Below are 23,682 nucleotides of genomic sequence, written 5' to 3'. Positions count from 1 at the left end.
TAGGACTAAGTTTTTGATTTGCATAGCTTATATATGGATAATTCTGTTTCTTATTTTCTCTTTTACTATCTTCTCTAGCTGCATAATTAGCACAGATTGAAGCTATAATGGATTTCGATAATAGCACTTCTTTAGAATGATATATACATCTTTAAATATTAAGACAAGCATAGGAAATATGTATATTCTAAAAAATAATTTTTTAAAAGTTTAGATAGTGTTAAAAGAAACATGCATTTTATGTTACATTTCAGATTATTTTAAAGAAGCTTCTATGTTTTTTTTGTTCATTCTTAGAAGAGTACCTGCAATTGTAAAGCATGAATCCTGTAATACTACTGTAAATGAATCACTATTGCATTCATACCATTAGCCTCTGAACAGATGTCAGAAAGTAAAGACTGGCTGCCTCTAGATCAAGTTGCTGCTGCCAACTCTCGCGAGCTTTGTCAGTAACAGTTGATTGCTACATTCAGTAACACTGAATGTCAGTGCAGTCCAATTTACAGGCTGGAGCAGCAGCTGCATCCTGCATTTCTCTGAAGTATTGCATGATTTTCACTCCTTGCAAAGTTTACCACCTTTGTTGCAGAGAATCGGGTAAGTTGCTCTGAATTTACACCGTCATATAGAGATCCAAGTTACTGTAAAGCTCATTCTGTGGGGTAAGAGTGATCTCTTCACGTGTTTGTTGTGTCCCTTTGGTGCTCTGTGGGGAACAGTTACTGAAGCTTGCAAATGGGACAGAGGAAGCGAGCCAGCAGGCACATGCATGAAATCTTCCTATTATTCAGGGAACGCAGACTTTGTTTATTTAACTGCTGAGAAAATAATGAATTTATTCAACTCTGTATAAAGGACCATAGCGCGTGTGGAATCACAGTGATATATATTCTAAGTGAGTTTCCTAAGAAAAAACATTTCATACTGGTTTACCCTTAAATGCATTGTTTATTGAATCTCTCTGTAAAAGTAATCTTCGACTAGTCTTACTTTGTTTTTGTTTTTTTTTTTCTTTTTAAGTGGGATACAGTTAATAGTTAACTTATTTTTTTGCTGAACTTTTCTCAGTCAACATTTTGTCACCTAAAACTGTAACAATAACAATTGACAAATGAAACATTGAAGTTTATTTTATGTAAAAAAAAAAAAACCTCTTTTCTAGTTTGATTTACGATGATTATGAACATGCCCCCTTTGCCCTTTTTGTTCACTTTTTATATGTTTGTTTAAATTGCGGCAAAATGTTTTACATTTGCTATTATTTTGCTATTATAGAAATAGTAAGCAAATATACCTTCTGCTCATCCTATAATCTTGTAAAACTATTATTTTGATAACATCAGTTCCACTTTAACAAGGGAATCAAATATTAAGGCTATAAAATGTATGAATGTTTAAAAGTAAACTGAAATGTGATTTCATTCTTTATGACTTCTATTTTTATATACTTTTATGAGTATGTCTTCTATGTTTTTATGAATATATTTCATGATAATAAACTCGATTAGGAGTTCCTGTCACTAGTCTGTGTAATACCTTTCTTAATATAAACTCATAGTTACAATAAATACAATGACAGTTTACTTATATAAATAGTTACTTTGTTTAAGGATAAGTCTGAGCTTTTAAGGTGTGGTTTTAACATTTGAATAAAAATCTTCAGAATTTTCTCTGGATATGAAATAAAGTAGCCTTTTGGATGCCAAATAAAATTTCTAATTGGATTATCAAAGTTCTGTTATATTCTCCTAATTTTTTTGGTTATCATTTGTTTGAAATGTCCCACTTTTTTAATTGTAAAAATATGTTTGGGATGTACTCCATATTTCAGTTTTATAAAATATAAGCTAATAGTAGCTAAATAAGTCACATGTTATCTATAAATTTGGTTCCTTCTTTGATTCATTTCTTGATAAGTGTAATGCATATTTATATTGTATATTATCTTCATTTCGATGGTTTCTTGCCAGCATCTGTTTACTCTTACCGAAATTAGACGGTCCCAGATGTTAAGAGAATTGTAATTGGATAGCAACCTAAGAGAAGATTTAATTTTCAAAGAAGACTCAAGAAATCTCTAACAAATGTTCAAATTATTCACACGATGAAGTTTGTGAATGTTCTTCCTAACTGAGGACAGATACACATCTTAAGTTTCTTATATCTAATGTAGTGTCTTCTGTATGTATACATGCCTAAAGCATAGCTGAAGAATCCCTGAAAGACAGTGATGTAGTCTATTTATAAACAGACTTCCTCAATTCCCCGCTTCACTTAGTCTGCAACAAAACAAGCTTTTAAGTTTGATATAAGATATTGTTGTTCTAATTTCATCAAATACATTTAATAGTGCTTGTTCTAGATCATATTAATATTACCTAGATGGCTCTTTCTCTAACATTTTAAGAGGGTTTATTTCCAAGTAGAAATAAATATTTATTTAATTGTAACTTTTTAAAAGATAGGGAAATTACTATATACACAGGGAAAATATTAGGAATATTTGCTTGACCATCCTTTAAAAATTCTTGGCTGGCCCATTATTTTGAAAATCTGTTTGATAGTCAAGTATCCCAAATAAAAGTTCTTTATACAAATTATTTTATCGTACTCATATCTTATAGTATAACATTTCGTATTTTTTCTTAATGTCAGCTAGGCAATTGTGATAGTACCTTCAAAATTGAACTAAAAATGCAAAAAAAAAAAAAAAAAGATTTGTCACCTTTTTTATTTGAAATTTATTGTTTTAACAGTTTAGCATTTTCAAAAATTGCCAGTAAATTTTCTCAATTCCAAACTAAAACTCAGTTCCTCCAAAACTCAGTTACCTCAAAAACTCAATTCTTCAAAAACTGTGATTTTCTCAATTCCAAACAAAAACTCCTGTCTTTATTTCCAATATTAAATACTATTTTGATAAGCAAATTGTTCTAAGGTCAGATATACAGCTGTAATTGTGAAAATGTGCCTCATTCTTTATGATAAACATATTATGTTCTCTTAGAATCATTTAATGAGGCAGTATCCAATTGCACCAGAATTTATTGAAAGAAAAATAAGGTTTTATTGAATATATTAATCATTAATAAAAAGTTTGAGATATAGACTCAATATTTTTGTTCTATTTTCATTTATTTCTCTTTTGATTGCTCAATTACATGATAAACATATTAAAATGTGTAAAATCTTTTAATGTCAAAACTACAGAGCAGCATGTTAGAATAGAGAATACCAGATTATAAAAAGGGCAAAGTGATGCTTATTTAAAAAATAAAGTACTGCAATTAAATATAAAAATATTAGCCTACAATACACTAACAGTAAGTATATAAACATCTGCATATTTTTACATTAAAGTACACACTAAATGTCATATAACACTCTGCAACAATACATATGAGTTGGCATTACACTGTCATTCTTGCAGTGAATATATGCTTACAAGGATTGTTTGGATTGTTACTAATTACTTTATTTGCAAGTTGATGACTCAGATATCATTACCAAAAAATTAAAGATTTTAATTCATATATTGTTATATAACAAGATTTACTCAGCACAAAATATAAATATAAACATACAACAAATTTTGTATTAAATCAAATTAAGTGACTTGGGAAGATATTACAACCATTTAGATGTTATAGCAACTATTTAACATAAACAATGAAACCACATTTCATAATTACACAAAACACAAATACAGTTTTGTAATAACTATAGTACTTGCTTTGCAATAAGATTATTAAACTGTTTATAGAACAAGTTTGAAAACTATCAGAGACCAAAATTTATTACAATTCGGAGTTTGCTTTCTAAAGACAAACTAATATTCAACTAAAATCAAGAAAAAAAACAGATGATTTTTGCATTAGACTTAGAAGAACATTGACTGAACTAGGCAAGAGGGAGAATGGATACAACCAGGGATGCTGCAATTAATTTATTAAATTGCAGCTTAGAATGAACAGTCCAATCAGCTTTGCACCTTATTCACTTTTTCTTCCTAGAGGATGTTTTCAAAAAAGAAAATAAAAAATCATACTAGCACTTTGTTTTTCTCCGGGTGCTCTCCTGCGTTTATTTGTGAGGAAGGGATTAGTGGTTATCAGAAAGAAAAAAGAACTGAAGCAGTAGTGCCTCTAAAACTTTGATTATGTCTGAAATGTTATTAGTGTCAGGTAATAGGAAACTTTAACTCATTGTTATATTTTATTTATTTACTATGATTTATGATACAGTCATACAATACACAATGATGTTTCAATCAATAATGGTGGTCTTATGCAATTATAATATAGTATTTTCACTGTACCTTTTCTGTGCATACATACACATACAGTTACCATTTTCTAACAATTGCCTACAGTATTCAGTATAGGAACATGTTGTACAGATTTGTAGCCTAGATGCAACAGCCTATACCATATAGCCTAAAAGTGTGGTAGGCTATAGCATCTAAGTTTACGTGAGTACACTTATAATATGTGCACAATGATAAAATCGCCTAACAATGCATTTCTGAGAATGTATCCCTCTCATTAAGTGGCATTTGACTGTACAACCAATTGCATTTATTATTATATAATAGTACCTAAATATCATGAATGTAGAAATGCTGTTAAAAATATATTTTAATTATGTTTTATTGATCTTAGCACACATCTAATTCTACCAAACAGAACTGAAAAAATAATAATCTTGTAGCTTGATTTTTTTTAAACCTTATTATTATAGCAGTCCTTTTATATGTAAATATATATGCATATACATATGGATATTGTTAAAATTAGATATAGATATAGATATAGATATATCCATTAAGTATCAAGCCCTGAACCAAATGCTCCAGACCATGAATTAATCAATTCAGATATTTATTGGGATAAAAAATACTTGTAGGTCACCAGATGTCCTATGACCATTGGTGAATTAGGCTGATTTGAAATATGATATCCTAGGTCTGGGACATAGACATTAGAATGGTTATTTATTCTCTTTGTTTTGAGAAATCTAAATTAAATAAAGAAAAAAACTAATACAAATGCTTAGTGTTTGTAGGATTCGTTCATTGGTTGTGTAGGTTGGATTGCAACTTGAGAAAAAATAAAGGGAAGACTTTGTACATTAATGGATCTTTGTTATTATTATGTGAATGAGAATCAGTATTTGCAATTGACTATTTTAGTTGGGTTTCTTTCAGTTACATAAACACTTTAGTTCTTTTATGGCCAGGCGTGGTGGCTCATCCTGTAATCCCAGCTCTTTGGGAGGCTGAGGCAGGCAGATCACTTGAGGTCAGGAGTTCGAGACCAGCCTGGCCAACATGGTGAAACCCCATCTCTACTAAAATACAAAAATTAGCTGGGAGTGGTGGCACACATCTGTAATCCCAGCTACTTGGGAGACTGAAGCAGAAGAATCGCTTGAGCCCAGGAGGTGGAAGTTGCAGTGAGCTGAGATCGTATCACTGCATTCTAGCTTGGCGACAGAGTGAGACTCCATCTCAAAAAAAAAAAAAAAAAAAGAGGCATTAGTTCTTTTAAATGATATTTGCATTACATTTTGCTGTCCCTTTTTGTCACAGTTCCCAAATCTGATTTTTAATTTCTTTCTTATTGAAAAGAAACTCATGTCTGCATTATGAATTTCTGATAAAACGTTGATCTCCCCAATAGTCTGTCATCCATTAAATATTGTTTAATATTTCATAAATGTCAAATACTTATGATTTTGTAGGTCACAAAGATTATTTTTGCTTCTGCCATGTGGCCCAATAGTTTCTAAGCTTCGATCCTGTAATTTCAGTCATTTTTTTCCACTATAAAAATGCAAGTAATTCTGACTGTGCTAACACATTTAGCTTCACTAGTTGCATATACTTTAATCTGTTAACAAATTGCTATAACAAATCTTAATACATAGTTGAGTAATACTGAGTATGTAGGGACTTGGATGCAGCTGGAATCCATCATTCTTAGCAAACTATCACAAGAACAGAAAACCAAACACCGCATGTTCTCACTCATAGGTGGGAACTGAACAATGAGATCACTCGGACTCAGGAAGGGGAACATCACACACCGGGGCCTATCATGGGGAGGGGGGAGGGGGGAGGGATTGCATTGGGAGTTATACCTGATGTAAATGACGAGTTGATGGGTGCAGCACAGCAACATGGCACAAGTATACATATGTAACAAACCTGCACGTTATGCACATGTACCCTACAACTTAAAGTATAATAATAATAAATAAATTAAAAAAAAAAAAAAAAATTCCTCTTAAGCCACAGTCTTCTCCCAGACATTACAATACTAGCCCCTGCTTCTCTCTATTGACATTATAAATGTTATACAGAGTCCCTCATGTTTATTAAATTTTAGGGAAATTACCTGGAATATATCCTCAGCCTTCACTTTTTATTTTTCCATAGCCCTTACCAGTGGTGGCATGTTTGTTAGCTTTCACAGTTTGTAGAATAATGGTGACTACCATATATTCGTTACTTAATATTCTATGAATAATTTGTCTAAATTATCTTCAGTTTATATACTAGAGGAAGATATCGTACAGAGGAAGATATCACTTGGCAAAAGGGACCACCGAAAAGACAAAGAAAACAGAAAAGGACAATAATGACAATCTATTGATCCTTAAAAATTCTTAACCTACTTAACAGTGCTGCCAAGAACCAGCCAGTCATGATATTTCAGAGAATATATGAACTTGTATTTTCTCCTCTTACCAAGGTAGAAATTATATCTGATGTAGGTAGACTACTGTTTACTCCTTTTTTGGTGGAACTGTACATATAGTCAGAAGTAATATTAAATTTGACTAGGACAAACATTCTACTAGCTCTTCCTTACAAAGCTTTAGCAATAAATATCCCCAAAATGAATATTTTTTATTTTCCATTCCACTATTTTTTTTTCTAAATTGAAAACTAAAATATCTCTTGTTTTCATAATTTGTAGAATTACTAACTACTGTATTTTAGATAATTATCATCAGTAAAGTATAATATGCTGTATGCAGAAGGCTTATAAAACATTATACTTACCTCTCTTTCAGAAATCAATATGCATAGCAAAGTCACAATCATATGCATCAGATTACTCTTTTGGTTTCTTTTGCTCTGCATGCTTATTGGAAAGTCACATACTGAAGATGACATCGTAATTGCAACAAAGAATGGAAAAGTCAGAGGGATGAACTTAACAGTTCTTGGTGGCACAGTAACAGCCTTTCTTGGAATTCCCTATGCACAGCCACCTCTTGGTAGACTTCGATTCAAAAAGCCACAGTCTCTGACCAAGTGGTCTGATATTTGGAATGCCACAAAATATGCAAATTCTTGCTATCAGAACATAGATCAAAGTTTTCCAGGCTTCCATGGATCAGAGATGTGGAACCCAAACACTGACCTCAGTGAAGACTGTTTATATCTAAATGTATGGATTCCGGCACCTAAACCAAAAAATGCTACTGTAATGATATGGATTTATGGTGGTGGTTTTCAGACTGGAACATCATCTTTACATGTTTATGATGGCAAGTTTCTGGCTCGAGTTGAAAGAGTTATTGTAGTGTCAATGAACTATAGGGTGGGTGCCCTTGGATTCTTAGCTTTGCCAGGAAATCCTGAGGCTCCAGGGAACATGGGTTTATTTGATCAACAGTTGGCTCTTCAGTGGGTTCAAAACAATATAGCAGCCTTTGGTGGAAATCCTAAAAGTGTAACTCTCTTTGGAGAAAGTGCAGGAGCAGCTTCAGTGAGCCTGCATTTGCTTTCTCCTGGAAGCCATTCATTGTTCACCAGAGCCATTCTACAAAGTGGATCCTCTAATGCTCCTTGGGCAGTAACATCTCTTTATGAAGCTAGGAACAGAACATTGACCTTGGCTAAATTGACTGGTTGCTCTAGAGATAATGAGACTGAAATAGTCAAGTGCCTTAGAAATAAAGATCCCCACGAAATTCTTCTGAATGAAGCATTTGTTGTCCCCTATGGGACTCTCTTGTCAGTAAACTTCGGTCCAACCATGGATGGTGATTTTCTCACTGAAATGCCAGACATATTACTTGAACTTGGACAATTTAAAAAAACCCAGATATTGGTGGGTGTTAATAAAGATGAAGGGACAGCTTTTTTAGTCTATGGTGCTCCTGGCTTCAGCAAAGATAACGATAGTATCATAACTAGAAACGAATTTCAGGAAGGTTTAAAAATATTTTTTCCAGGCGTGAGTGAGTTTGGAAAGGAATCCATCCTTTTTCATTACACAGACTGGGTAGATGATCAGAGACCTGAAAACTACCGTGAGGCATTGGATGATGTTGTTGGGGATTATAATATCATATGCCCTGCCTTGGAGTTTACCAAGAAGTTCTCAGAATGGGGAAATAATGCCTTTTTCTACTATTTTGAACACCGATCCTCCAAACTTCCGTGGCCAGAATGGATGGGAGTGATGCATGGCTATGAAATTGAATTTGTCTTTGGTTTACCTCTGGAAAGAAGAGTTAATTACACAAAAGCTGAGGAAATTTTGAGTAGATCCATAGTGAAACGGTGGGCAAATTTTGCAAAATATGGGTAAGTGCTGATTTTTGTCGTTGTTCTCTGACTTGGTTTGATCTGTTTTGCTTAGTTTTGCTTGGTCTCTGGGGAAAACTTTATTATAAAGACACAGAAATGTTTTAATTATTTATTCTATTTGTACCAAAGCTGGTTTTATTTCTTCTTATGAAGTGCATTTCAACTCCCTGTGTCAGAGTGTTTAAAAGAAATCACCATCATAGAAACTTTATTTAAAAAATCTTCCAATTTTATCTCCAGAATATTTCAAAGCATTTCAACAATGTTAGCCGAAGTTTGTATAGAAAAAGATGCTTAGTTGGAGAACTAAAATTAATGTGAGAATACTTTTTAACCTGCGATTTTACAAAGTTCACAGATTGAAGTCAGAGTAGGACTATTTCTTTCCAAGTTCTTCAGCTTGGTACCATGATACCTGATACATGAAGTAATACATCTCTGCTTAGGAAATTGAAGGAATATGGTGGTGATGCAATTGGCCCTCAGATTACCCAAAATACACAACATTTGCCATTGTATTATTTGGTTGTTATTTTTTTCCTAATAGACCTGTTCAGATTTGAGGCAGCCTGTGTTTCACTGGGGCCATGAGGGTTTAGCTAAGCTGTTCTCCACCTGAGCAGTCTTATGGCTGATATTAGATAATCAGAGACATTACAAATAACATATTTCCCCCACATATTATAAATACTGTGATATTATGTCCTCAAGAGTCAGAAGAAAATAACCATTTACAATATATTTTTTAAATGCATGCATGTATCTATAGAAAATATTTTTTTTTCCTTCCACTACATTTGTAAACGAAAACCACATTTTATACATGGGAGTAAATTGTACCAATGTGAATAATTTGTAAAAAACAGAAATTTAGAAATTTATTTATACAAGAAGTGTTTACATAAATCATAAATTGATTGATGCAGTAATTCAGTCTTTCACACTATCTTTTATAACTAAACAAAACGCTGATAGTTACATTACTGCTCTCTGGTGTTCTTTTCCACCCTCCATTTGGAATTCTTTGTACTTCATGTCACTGTATGTATATTTCTACAATATCAATTGTACAATTCTTTTCAATTGTTTAATACTTATTCACTGTGGAAAAAGTTATAATTCTTCCACCCAGCATTGAAAGGCCTCTATAATCTTGCTGCAACTCACATTACTCAGTAACACCAGGTTCTGGGTGAGCCAGTTATCTCACTAATACTAAAGATTCTCAGCTTAACTGCACCTTAGAACTTTCTTCTAGCAATATGCCCTGTTTAAAACACCTCTTTCCTCTTTAATGACAAAGTGCTACATTTTTGAAGTCTTAATCTACTACACATCTCATGCAGCATTTCTTTAATTACTAGAGGTGCAGTTGCTTCAGACCTATTGTTCACTCTCACAGAAGTTGACTGTAACTGGTCTATTTCCTCTTTCATTGTAAGCTGTTCCTCCTCAACTATACTAAACTACCCTCTTGAAACAGAATCTGTGGTTTTGATTTGATATTCATTGAATTACTATGATGGGTATCTATCATACTTAACAAATATTTGGCTAATGATTGAATGAGAGCTGGTAAAAGGTAGTATGAGTAAAAAATATTATATTGCCTTTTCAAGATATGTGGGTTATTATATTACCTGTGGCTGTAAAATATTTAATTCTTTGTCAACATCAGCATAAATTTCTGCTCAAGGAATGAAGCATCAGCTTATTTTTAGAGCTATATTAGAATTACTTATATCTCATTCTGCTCTCACCCTCGAGGCTTTATCCATATTGCATCATTTATATATGTTTTTATTTCTTTCTTTAAATTCTAGGGACTGTAAATAATTTAAGGATTTAAGGATAATTTTTTAAATTATTGAAACCTAAATTTTTCAAAAGACTTCATTTCTTTCGCATGTTGCAATAATTAAAGAATTTACATTTTCTTGTTTCACAATGGAGAACACAAAGAATCAGATGTGTTAAATGCCTTGTTTTTGGCACCCATATAACAGACCAAAAAAGAAAATCTTTGACAATAGGATTAATTATTTATTTAAGGTTATTTAATATTAGCCTTATAATGGGAAATAAATAAAAATTAACATTTTAATAATAATAAATATATGTAATGGAGCTCATAAGCTATAAAAAGTTAAACTGTAAAGTAGTGTAGCAATAACAAGATGTTATTTTAGTAATTTTATTCACAGACGATATTTGCACAGTTGAACAGAGATAATAACACTATATATTCGTGTTAAGGGTTGATTTGATGTCAAGCATAATGTTAATATCCTGATGTTCATTATCTATTTTCAAAGTATACATGTGAATTAATATAGAAGCTTTGAATAATTAAGTGAACTGCAGTGAAAACAAAGTTGACAACTGTTAAGTCTGGAAATCTATCCACATCTTTCTGACTACAGACTTGATGTCCCAAATCTGTAATTTCCAAGGTCAAAGACTTTCCTCCTAGGACCCTTTCTTTCTACCCCCCAGGAACATTTAACAATGTCTGGAGCCCTTTTTGAGTGTCACTATTGGGGGAACAGATGAAGGCCCAGCATGCTGCTAAACACCCTGTAATGCACAGGGCAGCACTCCACAGTGATATAATTATTCTTTCCAAAATGTAAATAATGCCAAGATTGAGAAACTCTGCTAGTCTCTACTTCCTCAGAACTTCAAAATGTCTTATTAAGAAAGAAAAGTAGAATTGGAGCTATGATTATCATTTAGGAAAATGAGTTTTCAAGTTCATGATTCATGAAATGTTTTGATAAATTCTTCTTAATTAGTAAATCTATGTGCATTATTTATAATCATTGAAATATAATGTACATACTATAAAAAATATACATAATAAACATACAGATCAGTAAGTTTTGCCAATATGTACTACTCCATAAAGATAAAGCATAATTCCATTGCCTCAGAATAAAGTCCCCCCACCTCTTTGCAAACAGTCCTCTTATGCCCCATGTCCAGTCAATCACTGATTCTATTTTTATTATAGATTAGTTTTACCTTTTCTGGAATTTTATATTCATGACATCATAGCTTATATAATCTTGTGTCTGGCTTCTTTTGCTCAGCATAACAGAGCCGCAATTCATCTGTGTTGTATGTGTAAGGAGTTTATTTGTTATTCACTGCTAAGTACTATTTCCTGTACTTAGCAGGATTGTACAACTGCTTGTTTATCCATTCACCCATGCGTTGTTTCTTTTTGGGGGTATTATGACTAGCGTTCTATGAATATTTTTCTGGAAGACTTTTGTCTTGTACAAAATCTGTAGAAGATTTTGTTTTTCTCTTATTTTGAGTAAAAGTGAGAGGAATTGCAGGAACATATATAAGCACATGCTTATTTTTTTAAAGAAATTGTTCAACCATTTTCCTTAGTTGAGAACTTTATACTCCCAAAAGCAATGACGTATCAGAGCCCCACTTGTTTCACATCTTCAGCATCACTCGCAACTAATCAATCTTCAATTTTAGCTGTTCTTCTGGCTTTGTAATGACATCTCTTTGTGCTTTTACTTTGTTTCTCTCTGATGGATATAGATGTGGAACATCTTTTCTTATGCTAACTGGTCACTGGTATTTTTTCTATTTTGAAATGTTTAAATCTTTTGCAATTTTTTACTGGGTTTATCTCTCATTGACTTGTAAGAATTCTTATATATTTAAGATACATATCCTATGTACTTTCAGTATTTTTCCCCAATTTTTATCTTACTTTGATTTTTGACATGTTGAATTTCAGTGAATCTCAGCTTATTAATTTATTTCCATCTTATCAAATAAGTATTTCCCTACACCAACATTTGTAAAGACTGTTTTTTTTTTCTGGTTTTTTTTTTTTTTTTTTTTTTTTTTTTTTTTTTTTTTTTTTTTGCTTTATGGTTTTAGATTTTTACTTTTGATTCATAATATATTTAAATTCATACCTGTGAACTTTTAATGTAGGGGTTGAGGTTCATTATTTCCCATATAAATATTCAGATATTACATCACTCTTCATTAGAAAAGACACTTCTTTACTTACTAAATTACCTAGGCTACTTTCTTGAAAATCAACTGACCATGTATGTGTGGATATGAATGAGTACATTTTATTCTGTCACACTAAATGGTCTCATGTCTATTTTTATGCCAGTACTGGAGTGTCTTATATAGTATGTCTACACAGTATTTTTTTAATTGGAGAGTTTAAAGGAGTACATTTTGTTTTCACAAACAAAACTTTTGATTTGAAAAAAAAAAAAAAAAACACTTATGTCTATTTTAGTTTTGCATTTCCAAATAAAGATTAGAATCAGTTTCTCAGTTTTCACAAAGGCTGATGAGGTGTTGAAATTATTGATTAATATAAAGAGAATGTTTATATTAACATTACTGCTTTTTAAATCCATGAATATGGTTTACCTTTCCTTTTATTTTGTTATGTTTTTAGTTTTTATAAATATTTAAAAGTTTTATATGTACAGTCCTTGAATATATTTAACTAAATTTATCCCTAAGAGTTTTATGTATTCTAAAATTTAGATTTTGCTAGTATCTAACAATACACTTGATTTTCTATGTCATGCTACCTTGCTAATTTCATGTATAAAGTTTAGTAGATTTATTAATATTTTTAATTTGGGAGTTACATAAGCTATTTTCTGTGAATGGTTGTGGACAGTCGGCTTCTTCCTTTTCAATATTTATATCTGTTGTTTTCTTGTTGATGATTTTGTCATTGCATTCTCTAGGATTGTTAGCACAATATTAAATAATAGATGTGAAAGCATATAGTTTCAAATCTTAGAGGGAATGAGTTCATCTTTTTAGTATTGTCTGTATTAACTATAGTTTTGCCCTATATTAAATTTAGGAAATTCTCCTCTGTTCCTATTTCTTGAGAGTCCTTATTATAAATAGATATTAAATTGTGACAAATGCTCTTTCTGCTTCTATCGAAAGGACCATCGTGTTTTTGTTGCTTTGTTTTCTCATTAATTTTGTTAGTGTGGTGAATTATATTAAAACAATCTTGAATTCCTGGAATAAAAACAACTTTGTCATAATACAGTGTCATTTTTATATTGCTTTCTAATAATAATATAATTTATTGATGTTTTCCTCTTATTCATGAGGAATATCAGTATATAATTTTATTTATTTTAATTTATTTGTAAAGCTTTCATGTAAGAATAATCTTAGGCTAAACATGGTGACTCATGCCCATAATCCTGCCACTTTGGGAAGCCAAGGCAGGAGGATTGCTTGAAGTCTGAAGTTTGAGACTAGCCTGAGCAACAAAGTGAGAGAGTTCATCTCTACATTAAAAAAAAAAAAAAAAAATGTTGGGAGGCTGAGGCAAGAGGATCACTTGGGCCCAGGAATTCATGGCTGTAGTGGGCTATGATCATGGCCCTGCACTGAAGCCTGGATGACAGAACAGATCTCATCTCTGAGAAAAAAAAAATGTAGTAATCTTCCTTCTGCCTCAAGATTTTTTAGTTTGCATACCATTGGGATTATTTAAGTCTTTAAATATTTAACATATTTCATCAATGAAACCACTTAGATCTGGAGTTTTCCTGATGGGAAAATATCTTATTATAAATATACTACTTCATAGGATATAGAGCTATCTAGACATCTATTCCTTCTTGATTCAGTACTGATAGTTTATAGTTTTCAAGGATTATTTTTCCAGTTATTCCATTATCAGTTGGCATTCCTCTTCTCTTAACTGTCATAGGTTTGCATTGCCCATTATCCAGTTTCTGAAATTCATTGCCTTGTTTGTTTTGTCCAGTATTATAATTGTTTATGATGAGAAGGCTAATCTCACCTGATCATGGATGAAGGTGAAAGTCCAACACTTTCCTCTCCATTGGTATTTTAAGGGCATCTTAACCTTTATAGATCTCATTCAATTATATAAAACTCATTTTTCAGTTACTTTATAAATTATGAAAGAGATGGAAGGTTTTCAAATTCGATTTCTTAATAAAATTAAAGGTTATTTTGAGCTAACACTAAAGGATATTCAGATTTGGTGTCTTCAGTTTCGGTGTTTTAAGATTTCTTACAAAATAGAAGTCACAATATAATTTAGGCCTTTGCTAACTGGAATTGCTACCTATATATATTTTATTTGCTTTTGTTCTTCCTCTAATGCTACCTGTAGAAATGAACTTAAAATTTTACCTAAATAGCACACAGGTCTATATGTGCATTATGTCTATTACATTATAATATATGCAAAAATATCAGTACAACATAATACGTCTACCAATCAGCCATCCAAGAAATAACTTGATAGTGAAAAAAATTAAGTTATCAGAACTTAATGAAATATTGTCAATACTATCCCAATGGTACAGAAAATTGGTGAAATTAAACTTGGGTTATGAGAAAGACTAGAGCACTAAAGAAGGAAAATATGCCAAATGTAATTAGTAAGATAGTATAAAATGGAGGTTATCATTATTTCAAAACCCCTCCAGCTTCTTTCTACTCCTGAAGATAATCTTTTCTTTACAATATCCTCCCTTGGTACTATCTTCATTCAGAGCTTCTTCAGTGTAAAATCTCAGAGAAAACCATTCACAGTGCAGTTACACGGCCTTCCAGATCATGTGTGATAGCCAATGTAATGTGCCCAGTGTCAATCTTTCTACAGATCCTTTGTATATGTAAACGTAGGCAAACTACTTAAAATTCCGTGGCATTTTTTCTAATCTGTAAAATGGGAATATAAATATAACTATCTCATTTCCATTAAAACTTGTTGTTGACAGAAAATTGTATTCCTCTTGTCTATTTAAAAAAAATCAGTTATTTATTTCTCATGCTCTAATCTCATCTAAGATTAAACTTAGATTCTGTGCAAAAAAAAAGTACAATTGTTTAATTTCCTGACTCAAAACTACTTAATTAATCAATTAAGCTTTCAAATAAATACAGATAAACTTCAATATTGAGGCAATTTACTTGCTTCTATACTTATTCATTCATTCATTCATTCATTCATTCAGAGCCTCTTATTTATTTATCATTTATTTATTCAGAACCTCTCTGAAATGATTAATATTTTCTAATGCTTTTTGCCAGGAATAAATGACATGTCACTTTTATTTTGTCCTGTTTTGATATCACAAAATCACAAGCTACTTAACAAAGTAATTTGAAAGTAACATCATAGGACACCAGCTGCTATTCTCATATCAAAATATTTTATTTGTTATTTATTCCCTTACACTTTAAGGAAATTTATCACAGAATGAGCAATTTATTAAACTTGAACAAAAATGTATTAATAAATTTTTCACTACTGAAGTTAACTGATCTGGAAAAAAGTAAATGAGAACAGTTCTTGATGTTTGTAATGGGAAGTGGGTAAGACTAAATTACATGCTAAGCCAAATGTTGTTAATACACAAGATATTTTAAAATGATCGGGACAGTTTGAAAATAGATATTCACCTTTTTACTAAATTTTAATTGTAATAATCAGAAATTGCAGATTTGACAGATTCCTAAAGGAATCAATTTTGTTTCTGATTTGAGATACACACACCCACACTGAAGGAAGGGTGGCCATATAGATGTCCATAATGTCATTAAAATACCTGAAATACACTCAATAATTTATTCTCTAAAGCTTTTAATGTAGTTTTAATTTAATAATATTTAACGTTTAATTTGTATATTTTTATATGACACAATAAAAAATGGATTGAAATAATAGTATTTTAACATCACTTATTTCCCAAATGGGTATATTTTCTTGGTGCGCTCTCTCTCTCTCTTTTTTTTTTTATTGGAACCATTCCATGTTTTTAAAGGACAACAGAAAAACAGGGTAAAGGTCAAAGAAATTATGGGTGGAGAAATCATGCTACTTCATTCTAAATGTCTGCATAGGAATTTAGCATATATTTATACTTATTATATAGTATTTGTGCAAATCCCTTCACCAAGAAATTAACTTGCAAAGTATAATTGAATTTACATTTTGTTATGTTTTTCAAATAATAAATATTATAGAACTTCACCACAGTACAATTCTTAGAGGTGTCTTCAATATATCAAAATAATATCTGTTAAAGATATTCTTAACATGAACAGTGTACTATCACAACAATAAGGTGTGAGGTATGTGCATTCTATTATTAGAATTTAAAAATGCTGAAATGATGAGACTATCTAACATTTTTTAAGTGAGAAAAGTGTGTTCCACAGAAGAAAAGTGAATTGCAACTAATAGGTGACAGAACAAAGATTAACTGTGACTCAAGGCTATTAACTTTCATTTCCTTGTATTATACATTCGCCAGGCTGCCTTCACCATGAATTCTTTAAAGCAGTCATTAAGTATGCTTACAAAATGCATTTGGTTGCAAACTTGTAATTTTAAATGTTAGTGTGCTTATACCTGCTTGGTTAATGTTATAGAGGTAAGGGCAGAGAACAGACTAAAATTAGACATCATGAGACTTAGAGGCAAGTTTAAGTTTGTGAGACTGTCATCTGGCCATCTAGTCCAATTATTATCAGACTTATAATTAGATTTTCTGACAGATAATAGTTCATGTGGTTTCCAGAGTGAAGAAAAAAATTTTTACCCTCTGATTCTATAATTATTTGTGGTATATTATCATAATTAACCCAATGGAACATTTTCATGACTTTGAAAAAGAATCAGCGCTTAATACCCTTGAATTTATGTTATTGCTATCATAATAGCATCAATGTTCTATCACTTTAAATCCTTTTTTTTCTCCTTAGAAATTAATTTAGGAGTTACTCAGAAATGAATAAGGCAAAAATGCCAACTGCAGTATTCCTGTAACTTACCTTATTTTAACAGATAGAGTATTAATGTAGGTTAAAAAAAAACCTGATACCCATTAGTGTCATGTATTTGAAAAGAAAGAATTGTGTTATGAGACAATTTAAACTGTACATAAGACCACTTTCAGAACCATTTCAGAGTGCAGCAATATTTTACAATGAATGACAGTGGAATGAGATAGAGAAATCAGATGTCCCCCAAAGGGGCAAATCTATAAAGAGAGCTATAAAGCTGAGATATGTTTGATCAAATATTTCAGAATACTCTCTCACAGTGCAGCGCAAAAAAACACCTAATGCACTCTTAGTATAAAATGGCTCATTAAAACATGGAAAATCTCATTTATAGGATCGATTTACTTGGAAAAAATCTGATTTGTTTTCTGTGTTTCCGCACATGTTTTTTAGTTGGAAAAAGTATAACATTCAGTCCACTTGTACATATTAAGTTCAGTCTGATATTAATAAATCATTTTTTTAGAAATCAAAGTAATAATTTCAGGAATGTACACATTGATATAATGCTTCAAAAGACCTGTCAGAAATAATAGCTTAAATATTACAAAGTAACAAAACATAGTAAATAAAATGTGAATTTAAATATTTTTCTGTATGGAGTTTTCTGTTCCACAATCAGATATGACTCAGGCTAATGATTCTCTGTTTATTGAATTTAGCAAAAACATAAGGACAGAAACACACCTAAAATATTTTTAAAACTACAAACACAGAAGACAAGGTTAACAGCATAAAAGAAAATAATGATAGCAGCAAAACAGATAGAGCCTAAAAATAAATAAGTGTGTTCATTAAAAACTATTTTTTGTGGTTGAAACTCTTCTTATTGTATGAACACTATAAAAAGTAGAGTGACTTACTGGTAAATGCATTTATGAAGGAATGTACTTCCTAGAAAATAATTGGAATGATATTTTTTTAAACATTTTTAAGACATGTAATACTCTTTATTTTAATTACTTTTAATTCTAAAAATGTTGAAATAGTCCCAGTTAGAAGTTAAAAACCTAGGCCGGGCGTGGTGGCTCATGCCTGTAATTCCAGCACTTTGGGAAGCCGAAACGGGAGGATCATCCGAGGTCAGGAGTTCGAGATCCACCTGGCTAATATGATGAAACCCCATCTCTACTAAAAACACAAAAGTTAGCTGGGCGTGGTGGCTCATGCCTGTAATCCCAGCAACTCGGGAAGCTAAGGCAGGAGAATCGCTTGAACCCAGGAGGCCAAGGTTGCAGTGAGCCAAGATTGTGCCACTGCACTCCAGCCTGGGCAACAAGAGCAAAACTCCATCTCAAAAAAGGAAAAAAAAAAGTTAAAAACCTAAACACACACTACTTAAGTATTTATTATTATTATTATTATTTCACCTCCAAAGAAAAGGCCTTGACTTTTAACTGAATTTCCAACATAACATGATGCATCAAAAGTGCATGGCATTAGAGGAAAATAGCTTGATTTTGAAGCCATGTTTGCCACGTAGTTGCCAAGTTAATTGTTCCCTCTATGTCTCTGTTTCTCTAATAAAACTTACCTCGCATGGTTATTGTGAAAACTTGCCCAGTGAGTAATGCGTGTATATGTATTTTATTGTAGATGCAAATAGATCTGGGTATACCTATGGATAAGTCTGTAAGCAACAACTAGATTGGTAATAGGATGGTATTGTTGCTGTCTTCACTAATGTCCCTTCCTCTGCTTCATGATTTTCTTCGTTTTGATAGTTTCCACTTACTAAATGTTTCATTAAGATCCAAGCAAGGTTCTAAATATTCTAGATAGACTTTGCATGTATTCTTTACAACCACTCTTTGTAAAATGCATCAATATCCCTATTTTACAAATAAAGCAACTGATGATTGGAAAGTTTAGGTCACACAACTAACATTTGCTTTTAATTTTTTAATTTTTCATTTTTGTGGGTTAATTTTTCCAGCTGCATGTCTTGATTTTAAAAAGTTATTTTAAATTATGGTACCTAAAATAATACTTTAGTAGTCCTAAAATCAGAAAAAACAGTAGTTAAACATAAGAAGAATATATTGTTGGCAGAAATATGTCTCATCCTACTTATGAAGTTACCATTCTCAGTGTAGTAGGTAAACTTTATCCAAAAAGACATTGTATAATTTCTAATTTCAAAATCTATTTATTTATTTTTTATAGTTTATATTATATGCATTGTTTCATATTTCATAATTATGTATTTATTTAAAATGTGAAAAATACATTTGATCATAACAATATTTCTGTAGCTGTAATTATAAACCGGTATAAAATTTAATAAAACAAGATGCTTCTGATTCTTCAGCATTCCCTCAGATAGACATTTTTGAATGAAAGTCATGAGATTGTTTCCAAGGTGCAGTGCTTTTAAAATCACACGTTATTAAATAATACTTTTCAGTATAAAATAATTATGGTCAGATTGATGAGTTTTAAGAAATTATACCTGCTGCAATTTTCTTTCTCTGTCTATAACACTCAAGATCAGAGTGCTAAAAAGCAGAACCCCACCACCTTTATTTTCTATATGTTAATATTTTTTAGTATTCTTTTATCTTACCATAATAGGTACTATTAACTTGATGAGATGATCCACACACTTATTGTACATGAAATGTTAATATTAACCAATCCACAAATCTCTGTTATTTAAAAACAAGTGAATTTTTACCTTATAAAAATTAAATTGAACAGTTTTTGGCATATCAACATCTAGGAATTGATATCAAAATAATATTTGTTTTATGACAAGTCAAAATATTAATTGGAAAAATATTTTAATATATCATAAAAAAGAAACATCATAACCCAATGATGTAATGAGTGTTAAATTTTAGGTTATGCTTAGGAGCCATAATACTAGTCTTGCTTTGGGTGATTCAATAAGGTTTCTGGAAGCCTTATAATTATACCTTCTCTGGATGTGTGTGGTGGATCACATCTATAATCCCAGCACTTTGGGAAGCCAAGGTGGGTGGATCACCTGAATTCAGGAGTTGGAGACTAACTTGGCCAACATGGTGAAACACCATCTCTACTAAAATTACAAAAAATTAGCCGTGTGTGGTGGCATTCGCTTGTAATCCCAGCTACTTGGGATGCTGAAGCAGGAGAATCGCTTGAACTCAGGAGGCGGAGTTTGCAGTGAGCCGAAATCATGCCTCTGTACTCCAGCCTGGTGACAGAGCAAAACTACGCCTCAAAAGAAAAAAAAAAAAAAAAAAAAATATATATATATATATATATATATATATATGTATACACACACACACACACACACATACACACACGCACACACACACACACACAAACACACACATACACGCACACATATATACATACATATATGCTTTCTCAAGCTGCTTGAAATAAAAGTCTACAATTTTGATGGAAGACTTTGTAATTGTATGTTAAAATTTTTTGTATGATTAGGTCATATATTATGGAGACTTGTTTATTCATTCTTTCATTTATTTAGTCAACAAATATATTTGAAAGCCCACATGCATCAAGCATTATTGAGGTAATAGGGATGCAGCAGTAAACACAACATAAATAGGCAAAGATGACAAAGCAAATAAAAAACAGTGAGGCATGGAGAACAGAGAGAAAATTTTTACCCTCAAGGGCCTTACAATCTGAAGAAGGAAAAAGACAAGAAACAAATACATACTGTGTCTTATCATGGTGAGAGTTCTGAAAAGAAATGCAAAACATAGAAGCATAGAACAAGATGCAGATAGAATGTGTTATCATTTGTAAGGCGGTCATGAAAAGCTTCTGACAAAGTTGTACTAAAATAGAGGGACAGAGTAAATCATGTGAGTATCTGGGGAAAAATTTTCCCAGAAGAGAGAACAACCTCTAAGACTCCTCTAAGACTAAAGTATTTGGGATGTTGCAGGAAAAGCAAGAAAGATAGTGCGGCTGGAGTAGGTATGTGAAGGGGAAGTGATAAGAGGTAAAGTCAGAGAAGTACAAAGAGCCAAGATATATGATTTTAAGCTTAGATGAGTTTCTGAAATCTTTCCTGAGTGAGACATTTAGTTATGAAATATTCAGGAATTCGAGTAGTATATTTTGGCTCAAACATTATAAAGAAATCTCTGACTGGTAGGTACACAAGAATGAAGTGTACAGAAGAACTAGGAAGTTATTACAGCAATCCGATTAAAAAATGATATATCTTAAATTGGGTAAAAGTGGGAAAGAATGATCAGAATCAGGTTATACGTTGAAGGAAGGTCTGACAATATTTGCTGAGATATTGGATGTGGAATATAAGAGAATAAATTGAGACAAGGATACTATACTGCAAAATTTTTGACTTAAGCCACCAGAAGAGTAGAGGTACCATTTCCTGATCTATTGACAACTATTGGAGGATGTGGTTGGGACAGTAAAATCAAAAGTGCTATTTTAGACGTTTCAAGTTTAAGGGACCTGTTTTTCCAGAAATATTTAAATTAAATTCTTTAATTTAGATTTAAATTTTTATTGTGCCAAGACATCCAAAATTCAAGGGAGAAAAGGGGGCTAAAGTTATAAATTTGGTATCTAAAAGTATGAAGATTGTATTTAAAGCCATGAGACAGGTTTATTTCACTTACAGAAGTTTTAGATAAAACACATGTCTAAGTACCCCAAGGTTAGAGGGTGGGAGGAGGAAGAGGAAACTGTAGAGAGAGAATGGAGTAGCCAAATGAGTTGGAGGGCAACTAGGAGAACATGGTATCCACTCAAGACTAAGTAAAGAAACTATTTCAGCCAAGGAATATCCGTATAAAATATAGAATTAATGCAAAGAAAATTATGTGAAATCGTGTATGATTGTGGGTTTGGAAATGTGGACATATTGGTAGCAAAGATATGGTTTTTTGATGGGATGGTGGGAACTAAAACCTTAATAGAGATGCAAATGAGAATGAGAGGAGAGGAATCAGTAATTGCAATTTGAGGCAACTCTTTCAAAGAGCATCACTCAAAAGTGGATCAGGAAGTCAACTCAGGGGATGTCTGGACAAGAGAAGGTAGAGGTGTTTTTGATTGACTTTGCTTTTTCATGGGGAATATTGCAACATGATTGTGAACTGATGGGAATGGTATAGTGATTATAGTGATTAATCTGGTTTTGTGTAAGCATCGTGTCTGTCTACTTAATTTTATTTGCTTTATTTATAGAAAACTATCCTCATTAATATAATGCAAGCCACATGGTTAGAACTTAGGTCATCAGTAATTAAGACTATGTGGAGCTCAAATAAAAGGAATCAAGAGACAGGTAGCAAAGAGAAAAATAGGCAACATCCTAGATATTCTGAACATCAAAAAAAGTATGACAAATATTTATTTGATATGTATTCCATAGAAAAGGTCATATTGAAACCTATTAACTTGTAGTGTGCCCTAAATTTTAAGAGAATTACTCATTGATTTTTTTTTTTGATGAAAGACAAATCAGAAACAAAAAATTTCTAAGAAGGCATAGGCAGAAGGCAAGTAACCTTACAACAGAACTGAGAGGTCACAGTCTAATTGCATGACAAGAAACAGGGGGAAAATAACTTCTCATAAGAAACCTGGTATAAGTAGTGACAAAATATTGACCCTGAGGCCAGAAAACATGTACGTGCTGCTCTCTGTGTGTCCTTGAACATTCATAGAAGTATTATGTAATGTCTAATAGAAAATTAATCTGTTAAAATATAATGAATGTTATGATAAAAATAATTGAGTCCTTAAAGAATATACTTCTCATGTAATATGTAAAGAATAATAATAATTCAGCCTATTGTGTAGGTACGATAGTCTTAAGAAAGTACCAACCAGTTAGCCTTTGGAGTCATAATTTTAAATCTATAATATTAACAATTACATCAATTAAATTTATTAGTTGCTAACATTTGCTCAGGACTTCACTTTCATGATTATAGCAATTCTCTAAAGAAGTATCATCATCCTCAACAGGTGTTAATAAGGATATTGAGGCTTACAGAGCTGAAGCTGCTCAGAATTCCACAGCTATTAGTGAAAAACAGAACTCCACATTGAACTTTGTGGTGTGATGGATGAACCCAGATCCATCTTCCCTAAACTTTGCTCCCTCTTTATTAGAATTTTTGTATACCACTAGGAAAGGAAAAGAGTAAAAATTCCATCTCCTTTGACCTTAGTTTTTTTTTTTTTAAATTTCTAAA

The 23,682-nt window shown here is 31.8% G+C and overlaps 1 protein-coding gene across 2 annotated transcripts in view; it reads left to right on the top strand.

Annotated features, from left to right (window-relative positions):
• The first annotated feature begins 441 nt into the window (after nt 1–441).
• The window catches only part of BCHE (butyrylcholinesterase), a 68,420-nt gene continuing 45,179 nt past the window's right edge, over nt 442–23,682 (top strand). The window contains exons 1-2 of one of the 2 annotated variants that reach the window (XM_050779965.1): nt 442–600; nt 7,084–8,608. In XM_050779965.1, the coding sequence (XP_050635922.1) occupies nt 486–600; nt 7,084–8,608 (1,640 nt within the window). In that variant the 5' untranslated portion in view covers nt 442–485. The remainder of the gene's footprint in view (nt 601–7,083; nt 8,609–23,682) is intronic. The other variant, XM_050779966.1, reaches the window with a different exon arrangement.

Source organism: Macaca thibetana, chromosome 2, assembly GCF_024542745.1.
Source record: "Macaca thibetana thibetana isolate TM-01 chromosome 2, ASM2454274v1, whole genome shotgun sequence".
NCBI classification, from domain to species: domain Eukaryota; kingdom Metazoa; phylum Chordata; class Mammalia; order Primates; family Cercopithecidae; genus Macaca; species Macaca thibetana.
This window is presented reverse-complemented; position numbering and strand designations above follow the sequence as displayed.